Source organism: Strix uralensis, chromosome 23 (genome assembly GCF_047716275.1).
Source record: "Strix uralensis isolate ZFMK-TIS-50842 chromosome 23, bStrUra1, whole genome shotgun sequence".
NCBI lineage: Eukaryota > Metazoa > Chordata > Aves > Strigiformes > Strigidae > Strix > Strix uralensis.
In genome coordinates, this window is record NC_133994.1 from 3,852,934 (window position 1) to 3,880,001 (window position 27,068).

The 27,068-nt window shown below is 57.6% G+C and overlaps 1 protein-coding gene across 6 annotated transcripts in view; it reads right to left on the reverse strand.

The window, feature by feature from the left end:
• AGRN (agrin) overlaps window positions 1-27,068 on the reverse strand; it is a 125,927-nt gene that overhangs the window by 53,258 nt on the left and 45,601 nt on the right. For 3 of the 6 annotated variants that reach the window (XM_074892791.1, XM_074892789.1, XM_074892788.1), the window contains exons 3-4: window positions 25,101-25,121; window positions 11,357-11,404 (exon numbers count right to left, since the gene is read on the reverse strand). In XM_074892791.1, coding sequence (XP_074748892.1) covers window positions 11,357-11,404; window positions 25,101-25,121 — 69 coding nt within the window. Of the gene's footprint in view, window positions 1-11,356; window positions 11,405-13,226; window positions 14,513-25,100; window positions 25,122-27,068 lie in introns of those variants that run through there. The other 3 variants (XM_074892794.1, XM_074892790.1, XM_074892793.1) reach the window with 2 other exon arrangements.

The following is a 27,068-nucleotide window of genomic DNA, read 5'->3' on the forward strand; positions in this document are numbered from 1 at the left end:
AAGGTGGTTTCATCAAGTGCTTGAGATCTTGAGGTGAAGAGCTCTATCTAATAAGCCCCAAGCATTCACATTAAAATGTTTCTCCAGCTTAATAATAATAATCATAAATGTAACGTCAAAATTGCTCTTTTCCACTGCACAGAAAAGGAAAAAAAGCAACTGGAGCAGCTTGCTGATTGCTTATTTCACCCTGCCAGGCCCTCTGCAGCACGTGTCTGCCCGCCTCGCACTCTGGCAGCACCCGGCCACGCAGCCGGGCCACTGAGAGGAGCATCTCAGAGGGGCTCGGTGGGCACACAGTCCCCTCGACACCAGGATCAAATCTTACCAAGGGAGGAGCAGGGCCCTGAACACCCACAGAGGAAGGGGACACCAGGAAAACACGCAGGCGACTCCTGGCAGCTCCCCCCTCCCAGCCAGGCCTGCCTGCTGAAGGCAGAACGTGCATTTGCCAGCCTGGACCTGCTCCAGATCTCAGGGGAGTCCGTCCCTTCTCCGAACGGGACAAGAAAAACAATCAGAAAAGCACAGCCGGAAACTTGATTACAGCTCGCAGGTGGGAGATAGGAGGGTGGGATGTACCTGCTTTCGTGGCTTAAAGCGTCTCCAGCGACAAGGCTGACAACACACTGCCGCGTTCCAAACAGCCACGAGTCCCTGCAGCAAGGGCCACGGGCAGGAGACCCCGAGAGGAAGACACTTCCCACAGCAGATCCAGGAAAGGGAGGGCAACCTGCACCCCTGGGGACCTGCTGGTAGCTGAACCGCTGGCACTGGGTATTCTTGTTCATCGGAAGAGCCCCACACTGGAGAATGAGGATGTCCGTGCCAAACGTGCCCGGTGGCTGCCTTTTCATCTAACGCTACGGGATTAAAAACTCTCCCTCTCTGGGAAGCGGTGGGTGCTCCCCTGCTAAAGCCATTTAGAGCAAACTGGACTGGGGAATACAAAGCAGCCCCAAACTAGCCAGGCTGGGCAGCAGAGGGAAAAAGCTGTGACACTCAAACCCATCTTTTCAATCCCTAATGCATGCTGACGGGCACTGAGCTGACGTGCCCCTCTGCGTCCCACCTACTGCCATCCCCCACTTAGTCCCCAAGGGTGGGGAGGTCACTACTGGGCCACGCTAGTGACTCGTCCTGTTCTGACTCCTGCCTCAGAGCAGTTGCTGTGAAATATCTACGTTAGAGAGTCAAAGCCACCATCACAGAGAAAGCCAGAAGCCACTGAAAACGCTGGACAAGCATCCTTGGAGTCCAGTGGACCAGTTGAGGAGGCTGCATGGTTTCTCAGCCAGAAGACAAGAAGCAGAAGTGAGGTAGTAGCAGGCAAACACGCCTAATAATAATAAACCCCAGGGACTGAGGTTGAGCTTTCCTTCTGGAGAAGGGGCAAGGCCCCACCACACCAGCCTAAGCAAGCCTGCCCTGCTGCCACCCCGTGTGCTGGTGCAAAAGGCGGGGGAAGCCAGCACAGAGCAGGGCAGAGCTGCTTTTGGGGCTTCCTTGTGCCAAAAGGGCAGAGGGAAACACGAGGCCCCGGGGACGGAGCCGTGCGCGTGTGTCAGGACAGCGAAGGCCGGCATTAATTCTGCATGAGCGCGAGGTGCCCGTTGCCATGGAGATCGGTTAGGCTGGCGCTCCAGCCCAGACTCTCGCCTGTGCACATTTACTCCTCTTCCCGGGCCCACCCTCCCTGCCATCAATATTAATTGCATCAGCCAGGGCTTGCTGGGTGAGGGAGAAGGAGCCGCTTGGGAGAGCCACACGCAGGCACCGGCAGCAGAGCTGGGGTGGCCACGCCACAGCCCTGGTTAAACACGGCTTGGCACCCCCCAGACCACGCTGAGATCAGCACCGGCTCTCCCAGGAAAGAAACGTAGAGCCGTTAGATTGTGTCATTAACACCGCACTGCTTAACACAGACGCTTTTGCTTAGAGCCCCTACCCCTGGCACAGCCAGCGCAGCATTAGGGACCCACTAGCCCCGAATCCTCGAGCCCTGGTTTTGTCCATCTTCACCCAGTTTGTGCCCCGTCCCTGCCTACAACATGGGACAGTGACTTCATGCAGTGCCACTGACATGGATGGGGAAAGCTGCAGTTAGCCTCACCGGGGTAAATGCTGGCTAAAGGCATTCCAGCACCCCTGTGTACAGCCCGACACGTACCAAAGGGGACGGGGACGGCAGCACCCCTCCCTGCTCACCAGGATTGTGCTCATCTTTATTTCCAGTTTAGCCACGGAGCTGAGCTACACTGCAGCTGAAAACCTGTGGTCCCCAAGGCCACAAGAACCTCTCTAGAACAAGTTCCCAAACCACTTAAAAGTTTTCAAGCCGACGTGTCCTAAGGATGGAAGGTCCTTAAGAAGCTGTGAGAACAGCAGGCATCCACCATCCAGTTTGGGAGCCTCTGTGACGCTCTCAGCTCTCCAAGGATCTTCCTTGCACAGCTCTACCCACGACAGAGATCTCTGGGAAACCAAATCTCCTCTCCTGAGACCACAGCGTGGTAGCTCAGCACCCCCAAACACACTCCTGCGCTCCTGCATCACACGGGGAGACAGCGAGGGCAAGCCCAGAAACGTGATCACCACCAGCCACTACCTTTAACAGCACGACTGCCGGAAAAAACTCTTCACTTTTAAAAGCCACCACAACCGAAATGTAACCCGTGATCAGCAGAGCAGTCAGCGCTGCAGCCTGTCCCCTGGCAGGGGTGACACCGGCGACGTGGGCAGCACAAAGGAGGAGCAGGAGGAGAGCTGACTACACAGCCTGTAATTGGGGGTCAGGAGAGGTGGGTAGCAAGGAAAAAAGTTGATCAGTTGGAAGATCTAAAAGCAAAATCATGTGCTGGAGGCAGAGAGATGGTAGTGAGCAAGGTGAAGGCGGTGCTGGGGGCGGGCAGGGCAGCATGGAGCAGGGAGGAGTTGAAAGCATTGTGTTCTGGGGTCTAAAACATCAAAGTCACTCTTGCAAATCAAACATCATCTTAAAAGACTCTCTCATTAATCTGTCACAAGCCCCCTGCAAGAGCGGCTCTGAGCAGACTGTCACGGCTCCTAATCACTGGAAGAATTCATCAGCCTCCATCAGAGAGAGGAGCAGTTTGGGATGCGAGGGAGAAGCCAGCCTCTGTAGCCAGCCCCCGCTGCACTGCCCACACACCCCAGGACACACAGATCCCCCCCCAGCCTCGGCCAAGAGCAGGAATCTGCCCCAAGGAGCCACGCCGCAGCAAATCCCCCAAAGCTCAGCGCACACAAAGGCAGCACCCAGATGGGATGGCAGCCGTACGCAGCCCACGCGAGGGAGGGGGGCAAGGGCAAGAAAAAAAATAATACTTGGATTGTTTTAACCTGCCCCCACCTGCCTGCAGAGGCCACGCTCTGCAAAACAGAGTGTTTACAAATCAGGGAGATTAGAGCACTCAGCGAGGGAAGGAGGGTGGCAGCAGGCTCTGGACACCCGAGGGAAAGCCGGCTCCTCCCAGACACAGCAGATCCAAAGCCAGCACTTGGCTGCACGGTTGGCAAAGCCAACACCTTCGCCAGCCTTTCCCAGGCTGCCGGGCACTCGGCAAGGTCTACTCATGCTCGAGCAAGGAGCTTGCTCACGCCCTGGGGGCCTCAGCCAGCTTCAGGCCTCCTGCAGTCCTTTGCTCTCCCTCTGCACTTCATACAAGTGTTAAACTTAGTGATCACATCTCTAAGCCGCAGGGTCTGGGCTCAGCCTAGACTCCCACCGAACACCAGCCCCCCTGGGCCATCCTGGGGCTGTGGGGCAGAGTGCCCCATCCAGGAGAGGAGATGTTCAGCCTTGGAATTCCTTCCAATGTTCACCTGGCAAGAAATCCTCCACCGCAGCACAGTGCCAGGCAATATTTACAGTGGGGCTAACTCAGGAGCTGGAAGTATTGCACTAACTCCCTCTGGAAGGTATCACACACTGACTTCAGCCTGACACAGCCGAGGGGAAGAGAAGACAAAGCAACACAAATGCTGTTTCTTTGTCACAACGCTCCAGGATGAAATGCCAGAAGGATAGTCCTGGGAGACGTGAGGCAGAGATGTGGGGAGAGCGAGGCAAGCTTGGGGATCTGCAACCTGAGCAAGGGCCTGATACAGGGAAAAACAGGAACACCTTCGCACCATCTACTCCTCCTCTAACGCTTAAGCCACGTAACATGAAAGTGCATAAATTGATCCCCAAGAGAAAGCTCAAACTTCACTGTAAATGGAGAAGAAAATACTCTCAAGAGATCAAAAGTGGTGTCTAATAACTGCTGCTACCTTATCTACCGTTCAGCTTTTGAAGAACTATGTTTAGCATCTCTCCTCTCTCCAGAGCAACCCTGAAGCAGTCTGAGCTGGTTCGGCTGAAGCACACTTCGCTGCGGGGCTCAGGGTGCAAAACTCAGGCAGGGAAACATTCGCTGCCACCGCGGCAGCAGGTGAGAAAGGCAGGCAGGGCTGGGGGACGAGGGCTTGGGGATAAAGCTCCGCAAGCAGACCCCAGTCCTGCCTCCCGAGCTCGCTGCTGTAGGGTGCAAATACGAGCAAGAAAAAGGGAAGGGGAAGCCAATGCTGTAACCCCTGGGCCAGCCAGGATGGACAGCTTCACGCTGGAAGCATGAACTGCCCAGGATCATGGGGCGAACAGAAGAGCACCCCGGGTCACCCCCTCACCCGAGGGGGTGGGTACAAGCACCGTGGTGGCAGTGCAGGAGGTCAGTGTTTCAGTCTGTGCTGCAGCAAAGTCTTAGAGGAGTAGGCACTATGTAATTAAAAGCGAGCAGCTGCTGAGAAGCCTGGTAGGAAAATTTCACCTTGTGCAGAGAGAGTGATTTTTTTTTTTTCCTGTTCCGTGATGTGTAACAAGACTTCCCGCCACACTCCGATGCTCCAGGTCCCTCCTCGCTCAGCAACACCAGTCTGGGTCCAGCTGCCCGACACGGCCAGAGGTGCAGAAACACCATCACACCACTGGGCTGGGCTCTGTCCGTCTGCGGGGTGCGAGGTGTTTGGGTGGGGGGTGCAAACCTCTTCCTGCTCCTCACTGTGCTTCTCCTCACGTGGCCTCGGCAAAGGAGTCGTTCCTCAGTGTAACGGGGCTTGCGAGGGGAATGCTGTCAGCAAGATCAAGCAGGAGAGCATCTCCGCTGAGCTGCCGTGGCAGCCTGTGCCCCAAACACACGCCTGCTCCACTTCTCGACACAGAAAGGAGAGGTCACGTCAGCCCAGCAGCCACGGTGGGCCTGGAAGAAGCACCAGCGAGGCTTAACGTCAGCCCTGTGTTTGTCAGGAGGGGAGCTGACACGGGGGGGGGGGGGGGGTACGCCACAGCCTGAGGATTTACTGCCGGAGTGGATCTCCCCGCTCCTGCAAGTCAGCTCCCACCATATCAAACCGCACGTGTGGGAGGGGGCTGGGGCTGGGAAAAGCACGGCTGTGAAAGGAAGAGAGCGTGGGGTGGTCAGAAAAGACCGGGGGCTGCAAGATGCATCTGTGGGTAGACAGAAAAAAGACGGGTCTGCAGCACCTCCCCGTTCGACTAACTGAGATCAGCCCCACCACGAAGCCTGCGCTGTGAATTCGTTTTGTGGCATCCAAGTCTTATATTGGCTTGTGTCAAAAGAGAAATAAGGCTGGGATTAGCAGCCAAAGCCAGCAGGGTGTTCCAACGCTGCCATGCACAAAAGGAACAAAATTGAAGAGCTTGTGTTTTATTTTAAGTTATATTTTCATGGCTCTCTTCCCAGGGCAGCCAAGTGTCCCCTCCCCTGTCCCCCTGAGCAGGCGCAGAGCTGCCCTGAGAGCCAGCAGGCTCCTCTGAGAAACTAAAATTCCAAGGCTGCCTCCCTGTATTCTCTCTGACAGGGACTGGAGAAGGAAGGGCTCAGGGGGAATTTGGCAGCGGGAGGAGGTTACGGACAGCACACCGAGGCGGGGGCCAGCCCCGGCCTTCTCACCGCCGGCGTGCTGTCAGGTTTAACTTTGGGGCTGCAGGCAGGCTGCGGGCAGCACGCGGACCTCGGCAGAGCTGGTGAGGGGGGGTAACCGCCTTACGTGACTTCTAAGCTCAAGGCAATTATTTCCCCCTCCCTACACCCGTGCCAATAGGTTACCAGCCAGAGGAAGCTGATCATCAGGATTATGGGATATTAGTTAAAAATGATCAAATAAAAGGAAGGAGCGTCTTTTCCTGATATCAGACAGGAGGAGCAAGACCGGGATCTCCGGTACGTGGCTGCTGCTCAGGCACAGCCAGTGCTCCGTGCTGGAGCCCCCCAGCCCTGCACAGGCAGGTAAAGCCTCTCCCCACGCCCAGGCATGACCTCAGCTGCCAACACACACAGACACAGGGCTGGAAGAGAGCAGAGAGGTGGTGAAACACCACTTCCAACACCACTTGGCTGTCCCTAGCAGAAAGGTCCCCTTTCTGTGGCAAAGCACACAGCTCTCCTGCTGCCTCCGCACAGCCAAGGTAACACCCAGTCTGTCCAAACTCGAGCCATCTACAGGTGGGGAGTATTTCCTAACACCCCCTGGCACAGAGCAGATGCTCCGTAACACAGGGCACTGTTCATCCCCCTCGAAGGCAGCAAGGACACGGGGAACCAGTCCCCGCAGCGCTGCTGGTGGCCATCTCCTCGTGGCTAACTGGGAGTGGCTGGAGGGCAATGGGAGCTGGACCTGGCGAGGCAAAGCCATAACAGGGTGCTGAAGAGAGGGCACCCAGCAGCCAGGTAGAAGACAACACCCAGGACTGAGAGCATTGTAGGATTAATCCACTAACCGATTTCCTTCGCAGACTAGAAAAGCCAGTGGCACCAGCGTTTTCTCTGCCTAACCCCATGCCTGGATCAGTTCTGCAAACCCTGTATTTATGGGGCTGCCAGGCACAAGAAAGCATTTTTCCAATATTTAATTTCTCAGATGTCCTCATCTCATGCGTCACCGCTGCTTTTATGCATCCACAAATAAGTGCTTAGTGCTGCTCCCTTGGCCTGGTGCGACGAGTTGGGCCAGCATCACTCTATCCACGCTCGCCAAAAGGAAATGGGTGTCCAGCCCTCTCAGATGTTTCCTAACCCAGCAGAGACAGGACCCACAGCTGGTTGGTGCCATTAACACACCTGCAAAGGTGCACGGATGCCAGCAAAAGGGCTGGCTGCCACCACCCTGGCGAGCTATCGTGATTCTCCCCATCCATGAGGGATGTTTGGTCGAGACAGGCTGGAGCAAGATGTAGCTCTGAGATGAGGATGCGCTTGATCCAGAAAAGCTGCTGGGGCCAGTGAGAAACCCAAACCTGCCAGAGCAAAGAGCTGGGGATAGCAGAAGGGGCCAAACAGGCTGCCCGAGCCTGTGTTGCACCAAGAGGGCTTCCTGGGGAGGAGGGTGGCAGGAAGAGAGGGGTGACAGGGAGCTGACCCCAGAGCCTGGTGCCTCACCCTATTGATCCACCCGAGCAGCCAGCCCAGCCCTCACCAGCCTGGCTTCACAGCTCCGAGAGGGCTTATTGTTCTCCCTGCCCTCCGCAGAGCAAACAACAAAAGCAATCTTGCCTCCTGCACGCAACTCCACCAAGGGATGCTGCAAACAAACAGAAATCAAACCTCTCATCACAGATGAGAGGAAGGCGGGGGGGGGGGGAGGTATCCTCCAAATCCTCCCCCACTGTTTCTTTCACCCCAGGGGATGCAGGAAGGCACAGCCCACCCTGCCTGCCCCCTGCACTGCACCTGCCAAACCCCCCCTCCAAAGCGCTCGTGCCCTGGGGGGCCGCAGCTGAGCCAACATCCACCCCCTCTCCATCCCCCCCCCACAGACACTCCCCAGCTCCTGCCTACCCCTAACAAGAAAGGAGAAGAATTAGCCAAGCTTGGATGCCACAGGCCAGTCCCTCAGCTGGGGAAAAGGCACCAGCCCTCACGGAGCACCATGTTTTAAGCCAGCCAGGCCTTAAGACTCTAACAGAGCCTAACAATCCCCCGCCCAGCTGGGGGAATGCCAGCAGCACGGGAGATTTGGGAGAAAGCAGCGAGTTAACAGCATTAATGGCCTTGTTTCAAAATGAAGCAGAGACCACTCTATAAATCAATGTGTGGTTGAAGAGTTTTCTAGGGTAGAAATTGGTATTGGAGGAAGAGGAGGAGATAAATAGCACACGAGTGCTAATTAGAGACATTAGAGACACCTCCCTGCGAGCTGGCAAAGTCTTCCACCTCCAGCATCGCTGAAGCACCAGGGGAGCGGCCGTGGCTGCAGCACCTTTCGTGTACACAGGACAGGTCTTTGCAGAAAAGATGCCCAAGCTGCGGGAAGCCACTTTCTTCAGACAAAAGCTGAGGTCTGACATTGTCGGGGCAGATGACAATTTCTGTCTAGCTCTGTTTGGAAGGGGAAAGGACCACAGCAAACCTTCCAGTCGCAGGGTTTCCAGACAGAAACACCAAGCTGCAGATCCTCAGCTGGTACTGGTGGGCAGAGATCTGTTGGCTCGTGGCGCAGGCTGCCAGCTGGTGGCAACCCACCGCTCACCAGAGCTGTGCAGACTTGTAGGAGATGAGGATCTGGGCCCGAAGAGGTGACAATCCTCAAGGAGCCCAGCTGGAGAAGAAGCAATCGAGGGGTCCTGCTGTGCTTGATGCTGGCGCTGTCACACACTCGTGCTGGGACACAGACCCCACGCCAGAGAGTGCTGCTGACACCCACTGAATCCTCACCTGCTGCCTTTGTCACCCCACCAGGTACCGCCTGGGGAAAGGAAAATGGGGAAAGAGCCTTCCCCTGCCTGTCCCTCTCAGATGTGGCTGCTTGGGAAAGGGAGGAGGGTTCGGTGGCTCCCCTCCCAGCCCTTCCCGACCAGGTCTGTCGGTCCGGCAGCCGGGCACAGTCCTCACCAGCCCAACACCTTGTCCCACCAAAGCCACCCTGAGAGCAGGCCTAGGCCAGAAGAGCCTAGCTCAAACCTCAGCCAAATCCCAGCAGTTTACAAGGACAAGTAAGCCAGCGGACTAAACGCAGGACGAGAGCCGCGTCCCCAAGCAGCCCAGGCGATGAACACTGCCAGTCCCCCCGGCACAGCAGCGGGAACCAACCCCTTCACCCCTGGGGGGAACCTCTCCCCCATGCCCCCTGCTACCCTCTGCCCACAATCACTTCCCAAAGACCACTCGAGGCATTTGCACTGTATTAGACTTAAAAATGGAGGCGCCTCATTTGGCAACCCACCAAGGGAGGTAGTTTTCCATCTCCTGTGGGGACCAGAGATCTTTTGGAGTATGTCATCTGGATGGGCTGGGCTGCTAATATTTTGGAGCCCTAAGCTAGGAGTTACACCTACGTTCGTTTTTATTTTTGCTTTAGATGTCTTCTCTGGTCCAATTATAGATTAATCACATTTTATCTAGCATCCGTTTCTCCCCCGCCTCCCTCCCCACCCCCATCAGAGAAGGAAAGAAAGAAAGAAACAAACGTGTTATTAATTGGCTGCTGTTTTCTGCTGGGTTCTTATCTGTGCATGTGAAACTAGGGAGGCTGGGGAAGGTGACTGAACAGCCTGCCAGCAGAAAGCAGGGCATTTTAAGCCTGATTTTCAGAGAAAATAAAGCTCCTATGATGACATTATCTGAGCATATGCTTGCCTGCCTGCATCCAACAGCTTTTAAAGCCATTAACTGATAACAGCATGGCCTCAAAAACCAAAGTTCCTACAGGTCTGTGAAACCAGAAGGCTTTAGTAAACCCAGAGAAAAGGTATGAGGTGCTGGTGAGTACCCTGCTTGTCAGACACCAAGGAATCCATAGGTGAGAGACAATCCATAGGGGAGTGCCATAAATCCAGGGAAAATGCAAGTCCATAGGAAACCCAGGTGTTGTCCCACCTGCTCTGCCAAGGAAGGACCAATAACTCTGGAAGTTGACTGGCAAGGTGGAAATCTGGAGGTGGGGAGGGAATTGTTAGGAGAGCCCAGAAGCAGAAACCTGTGGGACCCCAGCAAATATGGGAAAGGAAGGAGGGCTGTGTTACAGTCCCCCAGAACCCCTTCTGGCCAGGGCAGAGGAGGTACCTGATGCCCAGCTGAACACCAGCTTCCACATTTTGCTCTTGATGCTGATAAAGCTGAAACCTTTGCCAGCTGGAGCACAAGACCAACAGAGATTTTTTTTTGGTAGCATTTATACAGCATTAGTAACTGACTGATCCAAGACTGGATGGGTTGGGATGATTCAACTTTGGCTGCACAGCAGAAGCAGCAATTTAATGAACAGCCAACAGCATCTCAGCAACCTCTGCTACCCTCAGAAATCACCTCTCCCTGGGCTGCTCAGCCCACATCCCACGTACTTGCGCTGGAGATTCCTACCTGCTTTGTGTCCCTCTAGCCTGCTGCCATGAGCCACCAGAACCCACTCCAGCCCCTCCCCAGCAAGCCCAAGACCTGCTAAGGCAGCGGCAAGTCCCAGGGAGACACCGTGTCCCCATTGCTGCCCCAAACAGGCGTCCCTCCCCGCTCTCAGCGCAGGGTTGGGGGGGGCAGGGAGGACGCTGGATGCCCAGTGAGATGCAGCCTCGGGCTCCAGGCCCCACAAGCTGAAACTAGTCACCTCCTTCACTGTCCTCCCCGTGGTTGCTCTGCTGCTATACCAGAAAAAACAGCAGGACCAAGGGAAGCAGAACACTTTTTCTGGCTATTTCCTCATGCTAACAGCCCATCACCTTCTCCTGGTCTTTCTCTCACCTGCAACTCTGTCACATACTATGGGCACACGTGCCATTTGCTTGCTTTTTCTTTTCCCCCTCTGTGCTTGCAGAGCAGCAAGCTTTTCTGCACCTCCTTCTGCTTCCCCCCTCCTTTAGCCAAGAAGCAGGAAGACCCTTAGGGGACAAACACAGAGTAGCCACTGGATTCAACACTGCTGCTTTTAAGGATAAGGCCCCTTTTCCCAGTCCCTTCCCTTCCACAGCTTCAACAAATGAACCAGTAAAGCTCTGCAAACTGCTGGAGCACACAGACTCCCTTTCCAGCCCTTCTCCAATTCCACCACAGCAGCACAGGAAACCCTCTGCAGAAAAAGGGCTGCTGTGCCTCTCCGGGAGCAAAGTTCTGCCCTCCCTCCCCGCCCCGGAGGGCCATGCTCCTGCATCCCAGGGGCAGGGGCACGAATGAGCTGTGGTACCACTCCGGGCACGGAGAGCAGCCTGTCAGCTGCAAAATAGATCACTGGGTCAGGATGCGCTGCTCCACCACCAGCTGCAGGAAGCACGAGAGGCTCAAGCAATTTGCTCTCAAGTGCATCCTCAACACAGGAACCGAGCTCCAGCAAGCGATGGTGTACTTACCATCTCGCGGCGTCGGCGGCGTCTGAGTGAAATAACTATTGGGCTTGTCTGCAAAGAAACAAAAAACACAGGGCTATCAGCAGTTCCCTTTTGCACACTCTCTCCTCCTCCCCCCAGACCTCTGTCCCCAGCTCCCCAGTAGCTTTTGGGCCATCATTTCATTCCTTCAGCACACAGGCCCTGCCCACGCAGGCACCGACTCCCAGGGAACACCCGGGAGGTCCCACAGCAAGAAGGGAGCAGCAGGAACAGGAGCCAGGAGCCCCAGGTCTCCTGCTTGTATCGATGGAGCATCTCTGGCTTGGGATCTGGCAGCAGCCCTCCTCTGCCTGGCAGGGCCAGGGCTTGCCTCAGCCCGTCGTGTGCCATTTCACCAGGGCCGCGATGCGAATCATGCTGTGCATCGCCTCTCACACACGCACCCGCCTGGGCACCGACTCACCGAGTCATTTGGGTTGAGCAGGACAGCGGTGGGGAACAGCAGCCTCCGAGGCCAGAAGGCAAAGGGGGGAGAAAGGGGGAGCCTGGGGCAGCAGAAGGTGGAAGCTCCCGCAGGTCCCAGAACAAGGTGGCACAGCTTCGTCACCAGCCAGCCCTCTCCATCTGGGTAACCCCTGATTCAGCATGAGGAGAGTTCCACTCAGGCAGTTGGCCCCACAGACCCTGCCATCCTGAGTGGGAAACACCCTAAAGCCAGCGTCAAACTTGGCTTTGCTCTCTATTAAGTGATGTGCCTGGGGCGGCAAAGCCAGGCTGTGGCAGAGGGCACACCACTCCTTACGGTCCAGGCTCTTTCCCCACCATCGCCTGCTCCCGCCAGTGCTTTTGAAATGCATTCGTGTGTTCTACAGTTTTACACAGCTTTTTTCCTAACCACACGCACACACACACCAGGGGAAACAGTGCATCCCAAAGCTAGGCTGGAAGATTTGCCTGCCCTCTAAAGGTTTTTCTCACAGCAGGTGTTTGGCACTTCCCAGCATCAAGGAGGTCAAAGACAGTGCTTGCACGATAGTCTTCCTCCACAGGCTGCGCCCAGAGCAAAGCCAGGCCTTGGGAGGGTGAGAACCTGTGCAGGGATAAAGTGACAGAGCCCAGTGCCTAGAGCAATATGTGGATGTACCCACATCCAAGTGTGCAATCTCAGCCACACCCGGGATCAGCTCAACAGCCTAACCTCAGGGAGAAGTCCTCCTTCTTGCCCCAACCCTCTGCTGATTCTTCAGAGAAAGAGAGTGTATAGAGAGCGGGGATCCTGGAGCAGTCGAGGAGACACATCTCCCACCCATCGCATACAGCGACAGGGCCACGAGGTTCAGCAGTTTGTTGGTAACACAGGAGCAGCAGAAACCCCTGGCCAGGACAGGACTCACAGGAGCCCACCTTTCGCCCTTCACCTCCCACACAGCCCTGCCGAGATCCCCGCCACGCAAAGGGGCCGACCGTGTCCCCCCCTCCAGGAGCATCACCCCCACTCAGACCTCAAGCAGCAGATCAGGAGGCGCAGTATTTCAGGGGAAGGGGGGGTGGGAATGGGACATGGGACACGCAGGGTGCTGGCACAGCTGACAGCACGAGCGCACCATGCACGGTGGGGAGCTGGGGCTGGCCCACGCACGCCCGCCTTCGCAGCTCTGCTCCGCAGTTCTGGGCCAACATCATCTCCGGGAAAAGTGGGGCAGAGCTGCGGAACGGGGCTGTCACCTCCCCGCCTTCTCCCCAGACAGCAGCAGGCAAGCGATGAGCACCCAGGCACAAGGCAAAGCCCAGCCGGCGACTGGCAGCGTTGGGAGGGCTGCTCGGGCACGCCGGCTGACCTAACCCCTGCCTCTCCCTCCCCTGCTCCTCCCACGCGCCCAGGAACACCTACAGTTGTTGAGGAAGAGCAGCACAGCAAATCCCAACGTCGAGGTGGCCAGGAGGATGAGGCAGATGTTGCACGGGATCATGAAATACCGCACCACCAAGGAGACCTTGTGCTGGTACAACCGGTCCCGCTCCAAGGCCCCCGGCGCCATGGGGTACTGGCAAGCCGTCATGCTCTGGCCGTCACGCTGCGGGCCAAAGCTCGACCTGCCGCCGACCCATCCAAGGCAGAATAGCCACAAATCTCACATGGATCCCTCTTCCCCCACTCCCCGGTCGTCTTCGGCAGCCGCAAGACCTAAGTTTTCCCAGCAGTTCCCATCCTCCGCTCGCAGGAGGGCAGGGCGCGCCGCGGGCACCCTCAGGAGCAAGAATTTGTCCCCACATCTGCCATCTCAGAGGTGACAGCCCAGGGGTCGGGTCCGAGCTCGCTCCGGAGGGACGTGCACAGTCCTGTGCTCAGCAATCCCTCTTCCAGCTCAGAAGGTGTCAATCCACACCTGCCTGCAGAAAACAAACTAAACAACCCCAGGCAAAAAAAGTGCTGAGAGCTCAAGTTCCGCGGCCAAGCCCACCGGGACGGGGACAAGCTGCTACCGGCGTGGGAACGGTGGGGGCTGCCGCAGCCCCGCCAGGCGCTGGCTCCCGAGAGCAGGGCTGGGACAGAGACGGCGCAAGGGGCACCGGCATGGGACCCCTCTGAGGCTCACAGCATCCGGATCCTCTCGGCGGGGATGGAAGTGGGGGGGGGGGGGGGGGGGGGGGAGTGTCTCACCGCCCCGGCAGCGTGTGGCTGCCTCTCCGCTCCCGGTTTCCTCTGTTGTCCACGAGTCTCCTCCAGGGCTGGCAACTCCCCACGCTCACCAGCTTCTCACCGTCCGGGTCAGATCCCCGCAGCTGAACCCCGGGAGCAACCCAAGGTTGCTGCTCAGTCAGCCCACACCCCGGGCGAGGGCAAGCGCTCCCCGTTCCACGCCGAGGCTCCGTTCACAGCCGCTGCACATCCATCGCCGCTCGGCTTCGCTCTCCTCCAGGGCAGCCGGTGCGCAGCACTCCCTCGCTGCCGCTTCTCCTCAAGCGAGCTGGGCGCCAGCTCTCCGGCCCCCTCGCAGCTCCCCGGTGAGGATAAAGGGGCCGTAGCCCGGTTTAGCCCCCTCGGCGAGCTGCCGCCTCGCAGACCTCGCCAGCGGAGAGCAAGGCTGCCCGGCGTGGGCACCGTCACTGCCACGGTGATGGCCGGGACAGGCCAGTTGCCCTCCTCACGCCGCTGGGACATGCCAGTCCTTCCCGGAGAGCTCCCACCTCCCCGCCGAGCCCGGCATGGAGAGGCGGCACAGACACGGGTGACAGCGAGGGGAGCGGCGGCCACCCCGCTTGGGTGGGTTGAGGTGGGGGGGGGGGGGGGGGGAGGGGGGGGCGTGGGGGTGCAGCAGGGAGCTCGGAGACCTAATCCCAGCGCCCGAGGTTCACCCCACGCGTGGCGAAAGGGCCCCGCAGCATCAGACAACAGAGCAACGAGGGAAGGAGCCCTGAGCCTGAGCGCCCGCCCCACGCCCCGAAGTTTCCCCGCCCGCTCCTCTGCCCCCCCCGGGGGGGGGCCGGCGTGTATTTGTGTGTCCCCCCTCTCCCCGCCAGCACCGGGGCTCTACGCCCGCCTCCTCGGAGCCGCGGGTCGAGCCCTGGCAAGTGTAGGGGGGGGCGAGCTCGCCCCTCCCGAGCGCTCCAACAAAGGGGAGGCGAAGGCGAACGGGGGCGGCGCGGCGGAGACAAAGAGCGGGAGGCGGGGGGGTGAGGGGGGGTCGTGCTGCCCCGGGTCCCCCGGGAGATGTGCGAAGGCAGAGCGGGGGGAACGGGACCGCAGCGCAGCCCCGGGCGGTGTGGGGGGGAAGCCCCTCTCCCCACCCACCCCTTCACCCACTCGAGATGCTGAGAAACGGCTCAGGGCAGCATCGCCCCCACGTGGGGTGGCGAGACGGGGGGGCTGAGACCTCCAGGGACAGCAGCAGAGCCCCGCAAAGGGCAGGAGCAGCCCCTAAATTACTATTTTCTAGGATATTTTTTCTAGATAGAGGGAGGCACACCTGCACGGCTGGGGGACACCCCACCCCAAATCACAGACTGGTTTGGGTTGGAAGGGACCTTAAAGACCATCCAGTTCCAACCCCCCTGCCACAGGCAGGGACACCTTCCACTAGCCCAGGTTGCCCAAAGCCCCGTCCAACCTGACCTGGAACCCTTCCAGGGAGGGGGCAGCCACAGCTTCTCTGGGCAACCTGTGCCAGGGCCTCACCACCCTCACAGGGAGGAATTTCTTCCTTACATCTAATCTAAATCTACCCTCTCCCAGTTTAAAACCGTGACCCCTCATCCTATCCCTACACCCCTGATCAAGAGTCCCTCCCACCTTTCCTGTAGCCCCTTTCAGTCCTGGGAGGCTGCTCTAAGGTCTCCCCAGAGCCTTCTCTTCTCCAGCTGAACCCCCCCAACTCTCTCAGCCTGTCCTCACAGGGGGATGCTCCAGCCCCCCGAGCATCTTCGTGGCCTCCTCTGGCCCCGCTCCAGCAGGTCCGTGTCCTTCTGATGTTGGTGCCCCCAGAGCTGGACCCAGCGCTGCAGGGGGGTCTCACAAGAGCAGAGCAGAGGGGGAGAATCCCCCCCTCGCCCTGCTGCCCACACTGCTCTGGATGCAGCCCAGCACACAGGTGGCTTTCTGGGCTGTGAGGGCACATTGCTGTGCCCAGGAGAGCAGGACCAGGCTGCGGCTGCAGGGACCCAGCTGGAGCTGGAACCTACTGCATGCTGCTCCCCTCCTTGCCTACCTGGGTACTCCTGCCCTCGGGAAGCCAGACGCCTCTGGTCGCCGCTCTCCTTGGGCAGGACACTGCCAGCAAGGACAGGAAAGCTGGGCTGAAAGCCAGAGGGAGGTCAGGGCCAAGAGCCAGATTTCTTGAGTGAAGGTCCAGCAATGGGGCAAGAGCAAACAGCAGGGCAGGGCAGCCCTGCTACAGCCCGAGCAGTGATACCTGGTGCCCACAAGACACGCTTGGGCTCCCAGGGCCTCCACCACACCGTACCGGCTCTCCACAGCACCCTTCCAGGCTGAAGCCCCATCTCACGGCATCCCTGGCAAAACACACAGCTCCCGGGAAGCTGTTTCCCTGCCCATGGTATCGTGCATCTGGAGCACCATGACTGCCGCCTGGTTTCTGAGGTATCATCACGGTCCTTAGCAAACAGGCTGAGCTCTTCCTCACCACGGAGGAAGCAAGCAGCTCTGGAGACTAGAACAAAACCCTGCGAGAGGAAGGCCCTCTGGTTACAGAGCCACCTGAACACACGTCTGGGCTGACGATACACAGCCCTGCAGGTTCAGAGGCTGGTTTATCATCCAAGCCATGGGACAGGAGGACTCTTGCGGCCTCCCCTATCCCCTAGGTGCTGTGGAGGGGCTGTCCGTACTCTGCCATGGCAAGAAATGAATCCTCAAACACCCGTCCAGTGCTTGCAGGGCAAGATGAGCACCGTGGAGATGTGGCAGCAGGTAACCCCGCTGTGGCCAAACTGGGAAGCTCATTGCAGAGAAGCTGCTTTAAGTTCCTCCCGTCTCGCCCTGCTCAGCACTGCCCGGGCAGCTGCCACAGACAGGAAGGGAAACACAGCTTCCTCCCGGCCACGGCTGGCAGCCACCACACAAGCCTAGGCCACGGCCCTGCCCCATGGCTCAGCAGTGCTCCTTCCTCTCCTCTCCCACCAGGACAGCCGCGTGCCGTGGCATCACGCAAAGCAGCACAGGCCTCTCTCCCCCCGGGGAGATGCCCATCTGGCTGGGCAGCAGCATTCCCACCGCCCACTCCTCCAAAAAGCAACAACTTGAGGTGGGAGAATAACCCACGCTGGCGGCAGGTACCTCTCCCAGCCCCAGCGTGCTCTTGCCGTGCTGCCCCTCCTTCCCTCACCTTGGCACTCTGCCTGGAGCCCTGGAGGGACACACACACACACACTAAAGCTGAATCCACCCACTCTCTCCTCCAGCGGGGAGATGTGGAGGAGACTGGGTGGTCCTTCAGCAGGGCATCTCAGGCACCACCAGCCAGCAGGTTGCGGGGTCTCCTTGTGGGATTGGCACAAGCTGCCCTACAGCCGCACCACGGAGCTGCGTGGCTCCTCTCGGCTGGAAACGTGGGCTGGGAGCATCCTGGGTGTCCCAGCACCGCAGGCGCAGTACAGGGAAGAAAAACAGAGAAGTGAGTAAAGAAATCCAAGTCACGTCCCAGACATTGCTCCTCTTTAAACCTGCATATCTCCCCCCCCTCCCCAGGGACTCGCAGAACATGATCCCAGCTTGCCGCGAGGCACGGGCTGCATCCTAACCACCCTGCCAGGGTTGAGCCCGCACGAGCAGGGTGCCTGACGGCCTCACATCCAAGCAGTAAGACAGATTGGCATGCATGTCGGGAGCCATTCTCCTCCCGACACACACAGGGGCTGTGAGGAGCCCCTGAGAGCCCAAGCGCTACAAGGGCTCAGTGGGAAACACTCCTCCAAGCCATCTCTCCCAAGCAGACCCCTGCTAGGAACATGACACCATCTCAGAAGCCCCCTCACAAGCAAAGCCTTCTCCCAGGGAGAGCAATGATGAGCTGGGGGAAATGGGCTCCTCAACCAGCACCAGAGGGGCTGCCTCCTGGGACATGGCACAACACCCCTCCCCAGGGATGAGGCACAAGGCTTGGCTGAGCAAGTTGGAGCACTCTGGCAAGTGGGCAGAGCCCTCCAACCCAGTATTTTTCCCTCAAAGGGTAAGCTCAAGTCCCTGTCACTGCTGCCTCATTTGTAGTACCCTCCCCAGCTACCACAGCACCCTGGGAATTTATGGAGAATCACACAAGCAGCCAAGACCTTCCCAAAAAGCAAGAAGAGTGCCCTGACCCTCTCCTCCTCCTGGTCACCATGTGGCCAGCTTGGCCCAGTCCTGCATGCTCCTTGCTCTGCCCTGAGACACGGGTGCCCAACTCCTGCCCGATGCCTTCCCCAGGGCACTGCCATGCTGACGCTGGCCCCGCAGCAGCCCTCTCCCCTCCTGGCCCGTTCCATCCTCAGGTAGAGCTTCAGAGCCATGCTCCCATGGAATCCCAGCACATGGGGCTAAGGCTTCAAATAAAGAAAGGAAAAAAAGGGAAGCGAGGACATTTGCATCCTCCTGCCTGCATGTTTACACATGCAAACCAGCCACCGCAGGGTCCTCCCTTTCTTCCCAGGTCTGCAAGGGCTCTGTCCCCTCCAGTCACTTCAGGCCGCTTGCAGGGGCAGCACCGCCTCAGATCTGACCAGCCTTTGTGTCCTGCAGGAGGCAGGTTCGAACTCCAGCACGGGTCCAGTGGCTCATCGCCCTCTTAGGAAAGACAAATACTTCCATTGCGAGTCTTTCAGATGAGACTTTATAATCAGAAGAGCCATTTGCACTGGGGGGACATCACCTTGCCCAGGCCATCCACGTGGGTTGTCATTTGTGTCTGTTATTGCCTCTCCTCCCCAGAGCTGGCTGCACGTAGACACCCCCACACAGCTCCAGCATTTCAGAAATGTCCCCATCCTTTTACACCAGCTACAGCACGTGGGGACAGCCGGTCTCCCGCCCGCTCCCTCTGCCAACCGTGCCCACCACGCACGCTCAGCCCTTCCCTTTATTCCGACACCAGCGCACGAAGGACCAGGCAGGAAAATACAGCAAGACTTGACAAGGCGAAAGAGCACAAAAAAGCCACTTTTGGCTTAGAAGTGAGCAACTCGGAAGAGATGGCCAGCGAGCCCAGCAGCACCAAACACACACCGCCAGCTCCAGGCCACCCTGAAGTGGAAGGAGGTGGCTGTGCATGAGCTATAGGGATGGCTTGGTCCCCCCAGTACCTCTACGTCTGGCTCAGTTGGACCTGGGACAGCTCAGCCTGGCAGAGGGGACTCACCCCATGGTCACATTGTGGCTCCAGAGCAGCCCATCCACCGCTCATCATCCCCGCGCTGAGCGATGCTGTAACACCCTCAGACACAGCTGCTATTCCTCTGCTACAGGCAAGAAAACATTATCTTTAAGCTCATCCATATTCCCCCCTGCCCAGTTTTCTAAATGAGAGCGTTCAATGCATTAAGGCCTCCGTGTGGTCACCAGCCAGTTTAAAGCCTGGTGCCATTAATGGGTTTATTCTGGGCTTTCACAGCGAGGATGTCAAAGCTGCTGCCAAAATGCAACGGACAGGCAGAAGGGGCTGGGCTGGGTGCGCTTGGCTGTGCTCAGCGTGGCAGGACAGTGGTTTTAGCCTCTTGTTTCTGAAACATGGAGCTGGCAGGAGACACGTACTCCATCTCGGGGCCTGGGCAGGCTCCAGCGCATCGGTGCTGGGAGCAGCACAGCCTGAGCACGCTGCCCTGACCTCGCGATGGAGGGGGGCTCACAGGCATCTCACGGGACCCCGCACCCTCAAGCCACCAGTTACTTGGGAAGAGATAACACCAGTTTCACTTCCTTCGTCCCCCCACTTCTGCCCACCAGATGCCAGATACCAGCCTTCAACACCAAAAATCAGTGCTGCCTTGGGAACTGACTGACAGCTGTCAATCTCTCCTGCCTCACCAAGCTAGAGGCCTTGAAGAAGCCCCCAGCTCCTGCTGTTGCCAGGCTGATTCCCCACCTGGCTCCCTTCTCGCTAATCCTGTTTGGCAGGGAGCTAATTGGGATTTATCTGACAGCACCCAATGCCTAGAAAACCATTTTGTGCTTCCTCTGGGGAGGGCGAAGAGGAGGAGGAGGAGGGAGCCTGCAGAAGGCGTTTGCACATTCTCCCTTCCCCATCCCCTCCTGCAGTTTTACAGGCTAATTACCAGCATTAAAGAGAAAGGAGCAGGAGGGGGAGAAAGTGGGGATTTTAATTATTTCATTTAACACTTGGCAGGACCCAGCTTGACTCCTGCTGAGCAGCGCTTGGAAATAAAGAGCTTTTAAACCCTATCAATGGGAGACGGGGGAGTGGGTGTGGGAGATGGGGCTGGGGTGGCCAGCCTTGCAGCCAGGCTGGTGTGGAAAGGGGTGTTAATTCACACCATTCCTAATAAACAGCCGTGCCAGGCGGTGCTGGACAAGGGGTGCCTGGCTGCCTCTTCTGAAGAGGGGGGTTTCCCCACTTAGTGACTTTGCCCTCCTACCACGAGACACTGGGCCATGCAGCTGTTTTCCAGATGTGCTTAAGGATGCCGGAGCATGGAGCTGGCCACACGCACGTGCCCTGGGGAATACAGGTCACCCTCTCTCAGCACCACAAGCCCTTCTCCAAGCTGTTGGTCTGCGCGCACGCTGCGTTGCAACTGCAAGACAGCTCCTCCGTTAACAGATGTGCCCCCACAGAGAGCCCACACCTCATCCCCCTAGCCGCCCATATGCAATGGTGAACGGGTTTTATGGTGTCTGTGCCTCCTCCCTTAAAAAATTAAAAAATAAACCAAGGTTTGCACGCAGAACTTGGTGTCCAGATTGAAAAGTACGGGGCTGCTGCCCAAAAGCAAAGCAAAAGCAACACCGGGGAGGGAAGTGATTGCAACTCAGCGCTAAGCCACACAGCTCCCCCTGCTCCGGCCAAGGAGCCCGAGCACTCTTTGCCCAGCCCTACCCTCCTCTGCCTTCACAAAGGCAAACCGCTCACACGAACTGCTGGGCTCCCCTGGCACCCGCACCCCTGGCCCCCTGCGAGCCCAGCTTGGGGGCTCCACATGAGGCAGCCTTGAACCCACAGCCCAAGAGGACTTTCCAGACCAGAGCTGGGGATTTCACGCCTTCAGTGGCCACCGCCTCCCTCCTCACTGGCTCCTGGGAGAGCCACGCTGCTCGCTGCGCTGTCAGGACTCGCACGTTCAGGATGTCGAGAGCAGCACCCGGCTCAGGGAGAGGCGAGCCAGGGCAATGCTGGGACCTCAAGCCTGTCCCCCTGTGCTCTCCCGGTGCTCCGAGGGTACGCGGGACGGGGGGGTGCAGCAGTAGAGCATGCCAGCTCCTCCGGCGGGCTCACACCGCCACCTGCTGCTCCCACCAGCCCAATTCCCGCCGGCAGGAATGCCGGGCTCAGCACCGCAGCATCCCCGCGTGGAGGGGACGGTGTCAGAGCAACCTCAGGCTGATGAGGAAGGCAGCCTCTTCCTTGGTGGGAGGCAAACAGACCTTTTAAACACTTCAGTTTGCCCTGAACTACATGGTCCTGTGGCTAATTTCCCCAAGACAGCATCAACTCCCCCCCCGCCCCCCCGTCTCTGCCCTGAACCTTCTTTGACTACTGGAGTGGCCGAGGATGACTCGTCCAAGCCTTCAGCCTCTCTATGTGATGAGCTGGCTGAGCCGAAAGACATCACTTCTGCCAACCCTCTTCCAAACATGCACCAGTTGCTTTGCAAGCTGATGTAAACTTGTTCCTCTGCAAGAGGGCGTGAGGATCAGCTGGTGTTGCAGAGTTCCCCAAGGATCTAACAACATGGAGTGGGGGGAGTGTGCAAATAGGAAAAAACAGTAGAAAACAAATGATGACACAAACCTACAGCACATTTCTGGAGCAAACACCCAGCAGGCTAAAATTAGCGTATATCCCTGGCATTCTGGATACCTTCCCATCAAAAAATCAGCTGTCACCAGAGCGCTTCCAGACAATGAATGCTGTCCCTCCACAGCCAGGGTGGGGGTACGCCTCATACTGGGTCTGCCCGAAAGAGCAGCTCTGTCTGGAGTTAGGGCACTGCCAGTAACCTCATACAGAGCTCAGAGTCCTAAAACCACATCAGCAGAGCCCAACTACTGAGAAAACACATGCCAGCGAGAGCCAGGCATGCAGAGAGCATGAAAGCAGAGGTACAACTCACTAAAACTCCTCAATTCCCACCCACCCTGCCCAGCACTCCAGGAGTTGAGTAGCAGCAGTGGGGTGATGCGGGACCCTGAGCAAAGGTGAGATATCCTGAGAGAACAAGTGTCTTTTTGCCATGCCGGCTGTACTAAGTGCTGCAGGCAGAGGGAGTGCTGGGAGCAATCTTCAGGAAAGGGCCCACCAGCCTTCAGCCCAAGCTGCTCTAGAGAGCAGAAGCTGAAAAGCCAAATCACAGGGCTCTCCGCCACCTCCTCCCTGCCAGGGCTCCCCAGAGGAGCAGTGGGTTTGCCCCCAGTTCAGCCAGATGCCTCACCCTGCTCCCCACCCTGAGCCGAGTGACGCCAGCCAAGTGGTCTCACTGCACCTCTCCCACGAGTCGTCCGGCCACGAGAGAGCCTGCAACGGTTAGAAATTAGACCTGCACCCTCGAGTGACGCAGCTCTGTGCCAGTCAGCACCAGCACCTGCCACGGAGCAGCTCCAAGACAGGTCATGGCTGTGTCCAGCACCCACCACAGACCAGAGCATCAACCCCAGGCCCTGGTCTAAGCCGTCTGGTGCAGCGGAGCTTTGTTAAATGCTTCCCATAAAGCGGAGAAACCACAAGAGCTGTGGAGCGGTGTGAGACAGGCCTCCTAGGAACACAGAGCCAGACTTCCCAGGAGCAGCATCGTCCCCTCCCGCGGTAGCAGGGGAGGACACGCAGCCCATCGCCCAGCCCCGCAGTGGTGGTGCTCAGACACACCCAGTGCAGGCTGTTTCTCTGGGGAGAGCAAAGCCCCACCCCAAGCTACACAGTAAGGTGAAGAGAGCTCAAGCACATCCCTAGAAAGGAAACACACCCAGCAAAAACGTGTGCTTACACGTGCCCTCAGGGATGGGAAAGGCAGGGAGAAGCTTAACGGGAAGATGCAGAAGGGAAGGCACCAGCTATAGCCCTGCTTGGAGGTGGCTCGCAGGCACTGCAGAGGGGCTTGAATGTTGGATAGGGGCACGGCAAGGGGGTATGGGCAGCCCCGAGAACCCAGACCCTTCTCATTCCCACCTGCTCTCTGGCAGATCCAAAAGCAGGCAGCACCCAGCTATCCCGCTGCCAGCCCTGCACAGCTCAAAGTCCAACGTTTGTGCCGGCGTCGCAAGCAGTGACCAGCACCCACTTGGGTGGGGCTACTGGCCACAGCGGCCGGCACCCAGGAGGGGAGCAGAAGGCTTTCTTGCTAGGAAAGGCGCAGGACTGGGTTTGTGCATCTCGGGGCTGAGGCACAGGAGCCGGTAGCCGGCAGGGGATGCTGTCGGCTTGGAAAGCAGCTCTCCTCGCTCCTCCTGGACCCAGAGAAGCCCAGGGTCCAGGCCAGAAGCAGGCGGTTTTCAATAAAACTTTTATGTCCTTCTGTTCCCTTTCCAGCGCCTTTACAGCAAGGGCACACTTCCAAGCAAACCCTTAGCCTACCCCTCCCAAGCTGCACAGTATAATCTATATATTATACATAATGAGAGGCACAAAACAGGGAGGAAACACAGCAGTCATAGCTTTAAACCACTCACCAGCCACAGCTGGTCCAGTCCTGGTGTAACTCCCTTTTCCTCGGTTCAGTGGGGTTTGACACAGCCAGTCACAGTGCCCAGACCAGGGCTGGCTGAGCTGCCACAGCTCCGTCCCACCCCACATCACACCAAAAAGCCAACTGCTCATCCAACTATATCTGCGGGTCAGCAGTGACCCTAAAGGTCTCAAGATGCAGGCAGAGGAGCAGCCCCAAATCAAAGCTGGTGCAGAGAAGCGTTTTGTTATCTCTACACCCAGGCCTGCCCATGGCAAACACGGACCTGGGACCTTTAGCCACAGCCTGGGCCCGCTGGACCTCCAGTCCGAGCCAGCCGTGCAGCCCGCAGATGTGCACAAAGGTTTGTGCATGCAGGGGGAGGGTGTGAGATGAACTGCCAAGCCCCATCCACATGCCAAACGCTTTCCTTACATACGCTCTGTATCCACAGCCACCAAACAAAGGAGCTGGCCACGAGGCTGCCGGGATGCCAGGATTCCCAGCACCAGGGATCACAGGGAAGCGGGCGCCCAGCCAGGCTGCAGCCGTGTACACCGCACACCCGTCCCTCGCCCGCTAAGGGCTGCTCTCAGCCAGGGCACGCACACGGTTTGGTTTCATGACTGGGATTCACTGTTTAAAACAACTGCCCATGAGGATGACAGCTGGGGAAGGGATGAGCCACCACCCACACGGTGCAGGGCAGGCGAGGCGAGGGGACCAGAGGAGCAGGGACAGGAACACCTTAGGGGCTTTGACCCATGCCCACGCTTTGCTAGCTTTTGCTAGAAAGATGCCCAGAAGAATTGTCTGTGGCATATTTGCCCCCCACCTGCAGCTTCACAGCTCAGCCAGGACGGGGAGGGCACACACAGCCTCTGCCCTCATCTGACCTCCTTCATTAAATACATCAGGTGCAACACAAAACCCCCCGGCCAGGTCAAGAGGCAAAGCCTGTCGGTTTTACCTCCTGTATGAGCTGGGACTGCTCTCCCCCACCCTCCCCAGGAAGCTGGTGAAGGTGAGAGGCTGAGGATGGAGTTGGAAATGAGGCAAGCACTAGGTGAGAGGTGTCCTTAGATCACAGTTTCGCACCCACAGCACTCCAGAGGCTTGGTGCCGCAGCAGCCGTCGCTCGCTTTGGGCAAGGACAGTCGCAATCCAATTGAGCCCAGGCAACAGTGTCAGGCTGGGCAACATGGAGGCAGAGGGGAAATCAACTCTTCAAACTGTGATCTAAAAGCAATAGCTCCCTTTGAGGTGAGTGCACACTCTGCAGCCAAGAGGCCGTGGGGATGGGTGTGCCTGTACCCACCTCCAGAAGGTTTCTATTGCTCCAGCACATCCTGGGTGGATGGAAGAATGACACGGACTAGCCAGCGAGTCTGATGGTGGATGGAAAAAATGGTATTTTTTTGCATGACACACCACCACTTACCAGCAAGAAGCTTCCTATGTTCTTTAGAAAGCAGGGGAGGGGGAGGAGAAAAAGGAGAGAACAAAACAGTTAGAAACAAGAAAACAGACAGCTATCCCAAAGCCTTCCTGCCCTCCCCCGAGCCCCCTCCTCCAGTGCTCCACTACTGACACCACCTGGGGCAGCTTCCATCCATTTCTTCCAGCCCTTCCCAGGCTGGATCAGGCACTAGCTCCCAAATCACCCCAGAAGATGGTGGCTGGGTTGCTGCATCCTGGGGAGGAATTCCTTATCCCCAGCCCAGCAATCCTACACCTCTCACAGAGGAAGCAGGAGAAAACCAACAGTTCACGTGTACCAGATGTGGGTGGTTTTGCCACATGTGGCAGGCCCCGAGGGGTGGCCCAGGCACCAAACTGTGCCTCTGGAGACCCACACAGGGTCTGGGGCTGGGAAGGACCAGGCACAGAGCAGGCAGCATGACTGGCACTGCCACCTTCGCTTGCAACGCAGGAACGTGCTGGCATTTCCCCCGTAAAACCCCAATTTTTCCAGCAGTAACCCTCATTTCAGGAGCATCACTTGTCTCCTCTGAGTTTATTTCCATCCCCACCTTCTAAGCCCATTGATTTAAACATGTTTTCATGGCACAGTGGGCTACCAGACCTGCAGGTAGCCAGGAAACAGCAGGATCCTGATGTTACTGATGATACAGCACACTGCAACAGCCTAAATCATGCACAGCAAGACAAGGGAGAAACAGAGCCCCAGAACACTAAATATGTGCAAACAACAACAAAAAAACCCCACCAGGAACACGTCAGTGCTGACCACTATCAGCCACACAACACAAGCATCCTGGATTAGACACCACCGTTGGTTTGAGCCATGGAGAAGCCTGCACTCTTTCCTCGCAAGGACGGCTAAAGTCGGTCCTGGAGAGGGTAACACGTGCAGCCAAAGACTCAGAACCCAACACGCATTAACTTCATGGGTTGCCTTGTCAATACAAGATTTTCTGAAACCAAACTCACAATTTGGAAATGTTCAGGAGCCAAGCCTAGAGCTATCCGCAGCCGTATCAGCTTCCCAATACAGGCTCCCAAGGATCAGATGTTTCCCACTCAACAAAAAGGGGCACATCCTCTACCACTGCAGCTTGAAACCTCCTATCCAAACGCATCACCTGGGCTGGAACTACTTTTGAAGTCTAGGAAACCAGAGCACAAGGTGAAACAAGGTCCTCAACACACATGGTGAAAGAGAAGGTTAACAGTTACACAGCTGAGCATTTTAATAGTTGTTATTGAGCACAGCTTATTTATCTGCAAGTAATCTATGGCAGTGTAGATGTCCTGTCACCATTAGAGCATCCATTCTAGATGCCTATGGAAATAGGAGCTGTCCTCGCAGCCAGGTCCTTGTCCCACCAGGACATGGGTGTCTCCTAGTGTGAAATGCAACTCTTAACCCCTCTTTTCTATTCCACCCAGACCGCTCTGCCTCCTCACAGGACCACACAATAGCTACCACACAGTTAAGAGCAGGGTGGAGCTTGGAGCACATGGTGCTTCTCCTGTGCTTTTCTCAGGCTGGACTCTCAAAGGCTGCTGAGAGAGGACAGACAGGAGCCCCAGGGGAAGCATGGCCAGACGGGTGGGATGCAGAGGATGGAGGTGGGCAACTTCCCAGGGAAAGGGAGCATGCTGGGCCACAGAGCAGAGGAAACGGAGGAGGAGGAAGGCAAGGATGCAGCTGGACCACAGAGCCTCACCCACTGCTCCAGTACCCGGGCTGAGGGGTGCTGAGGCCTCCCCCAGGCTCTGCATGCCACGTTAGCAGCAGCTCCCACAATGGGCTGTGGGACACGGGTAATGTGACACTGTGAAGAGTCCCAACAGCTCACTGAGACTATGAGGGGAAAAACAAAGTGAGCATTGAGGGCTGGAGACGGCCCTATGCCAAGGAAGTGACGTACAGCCTTCTCCA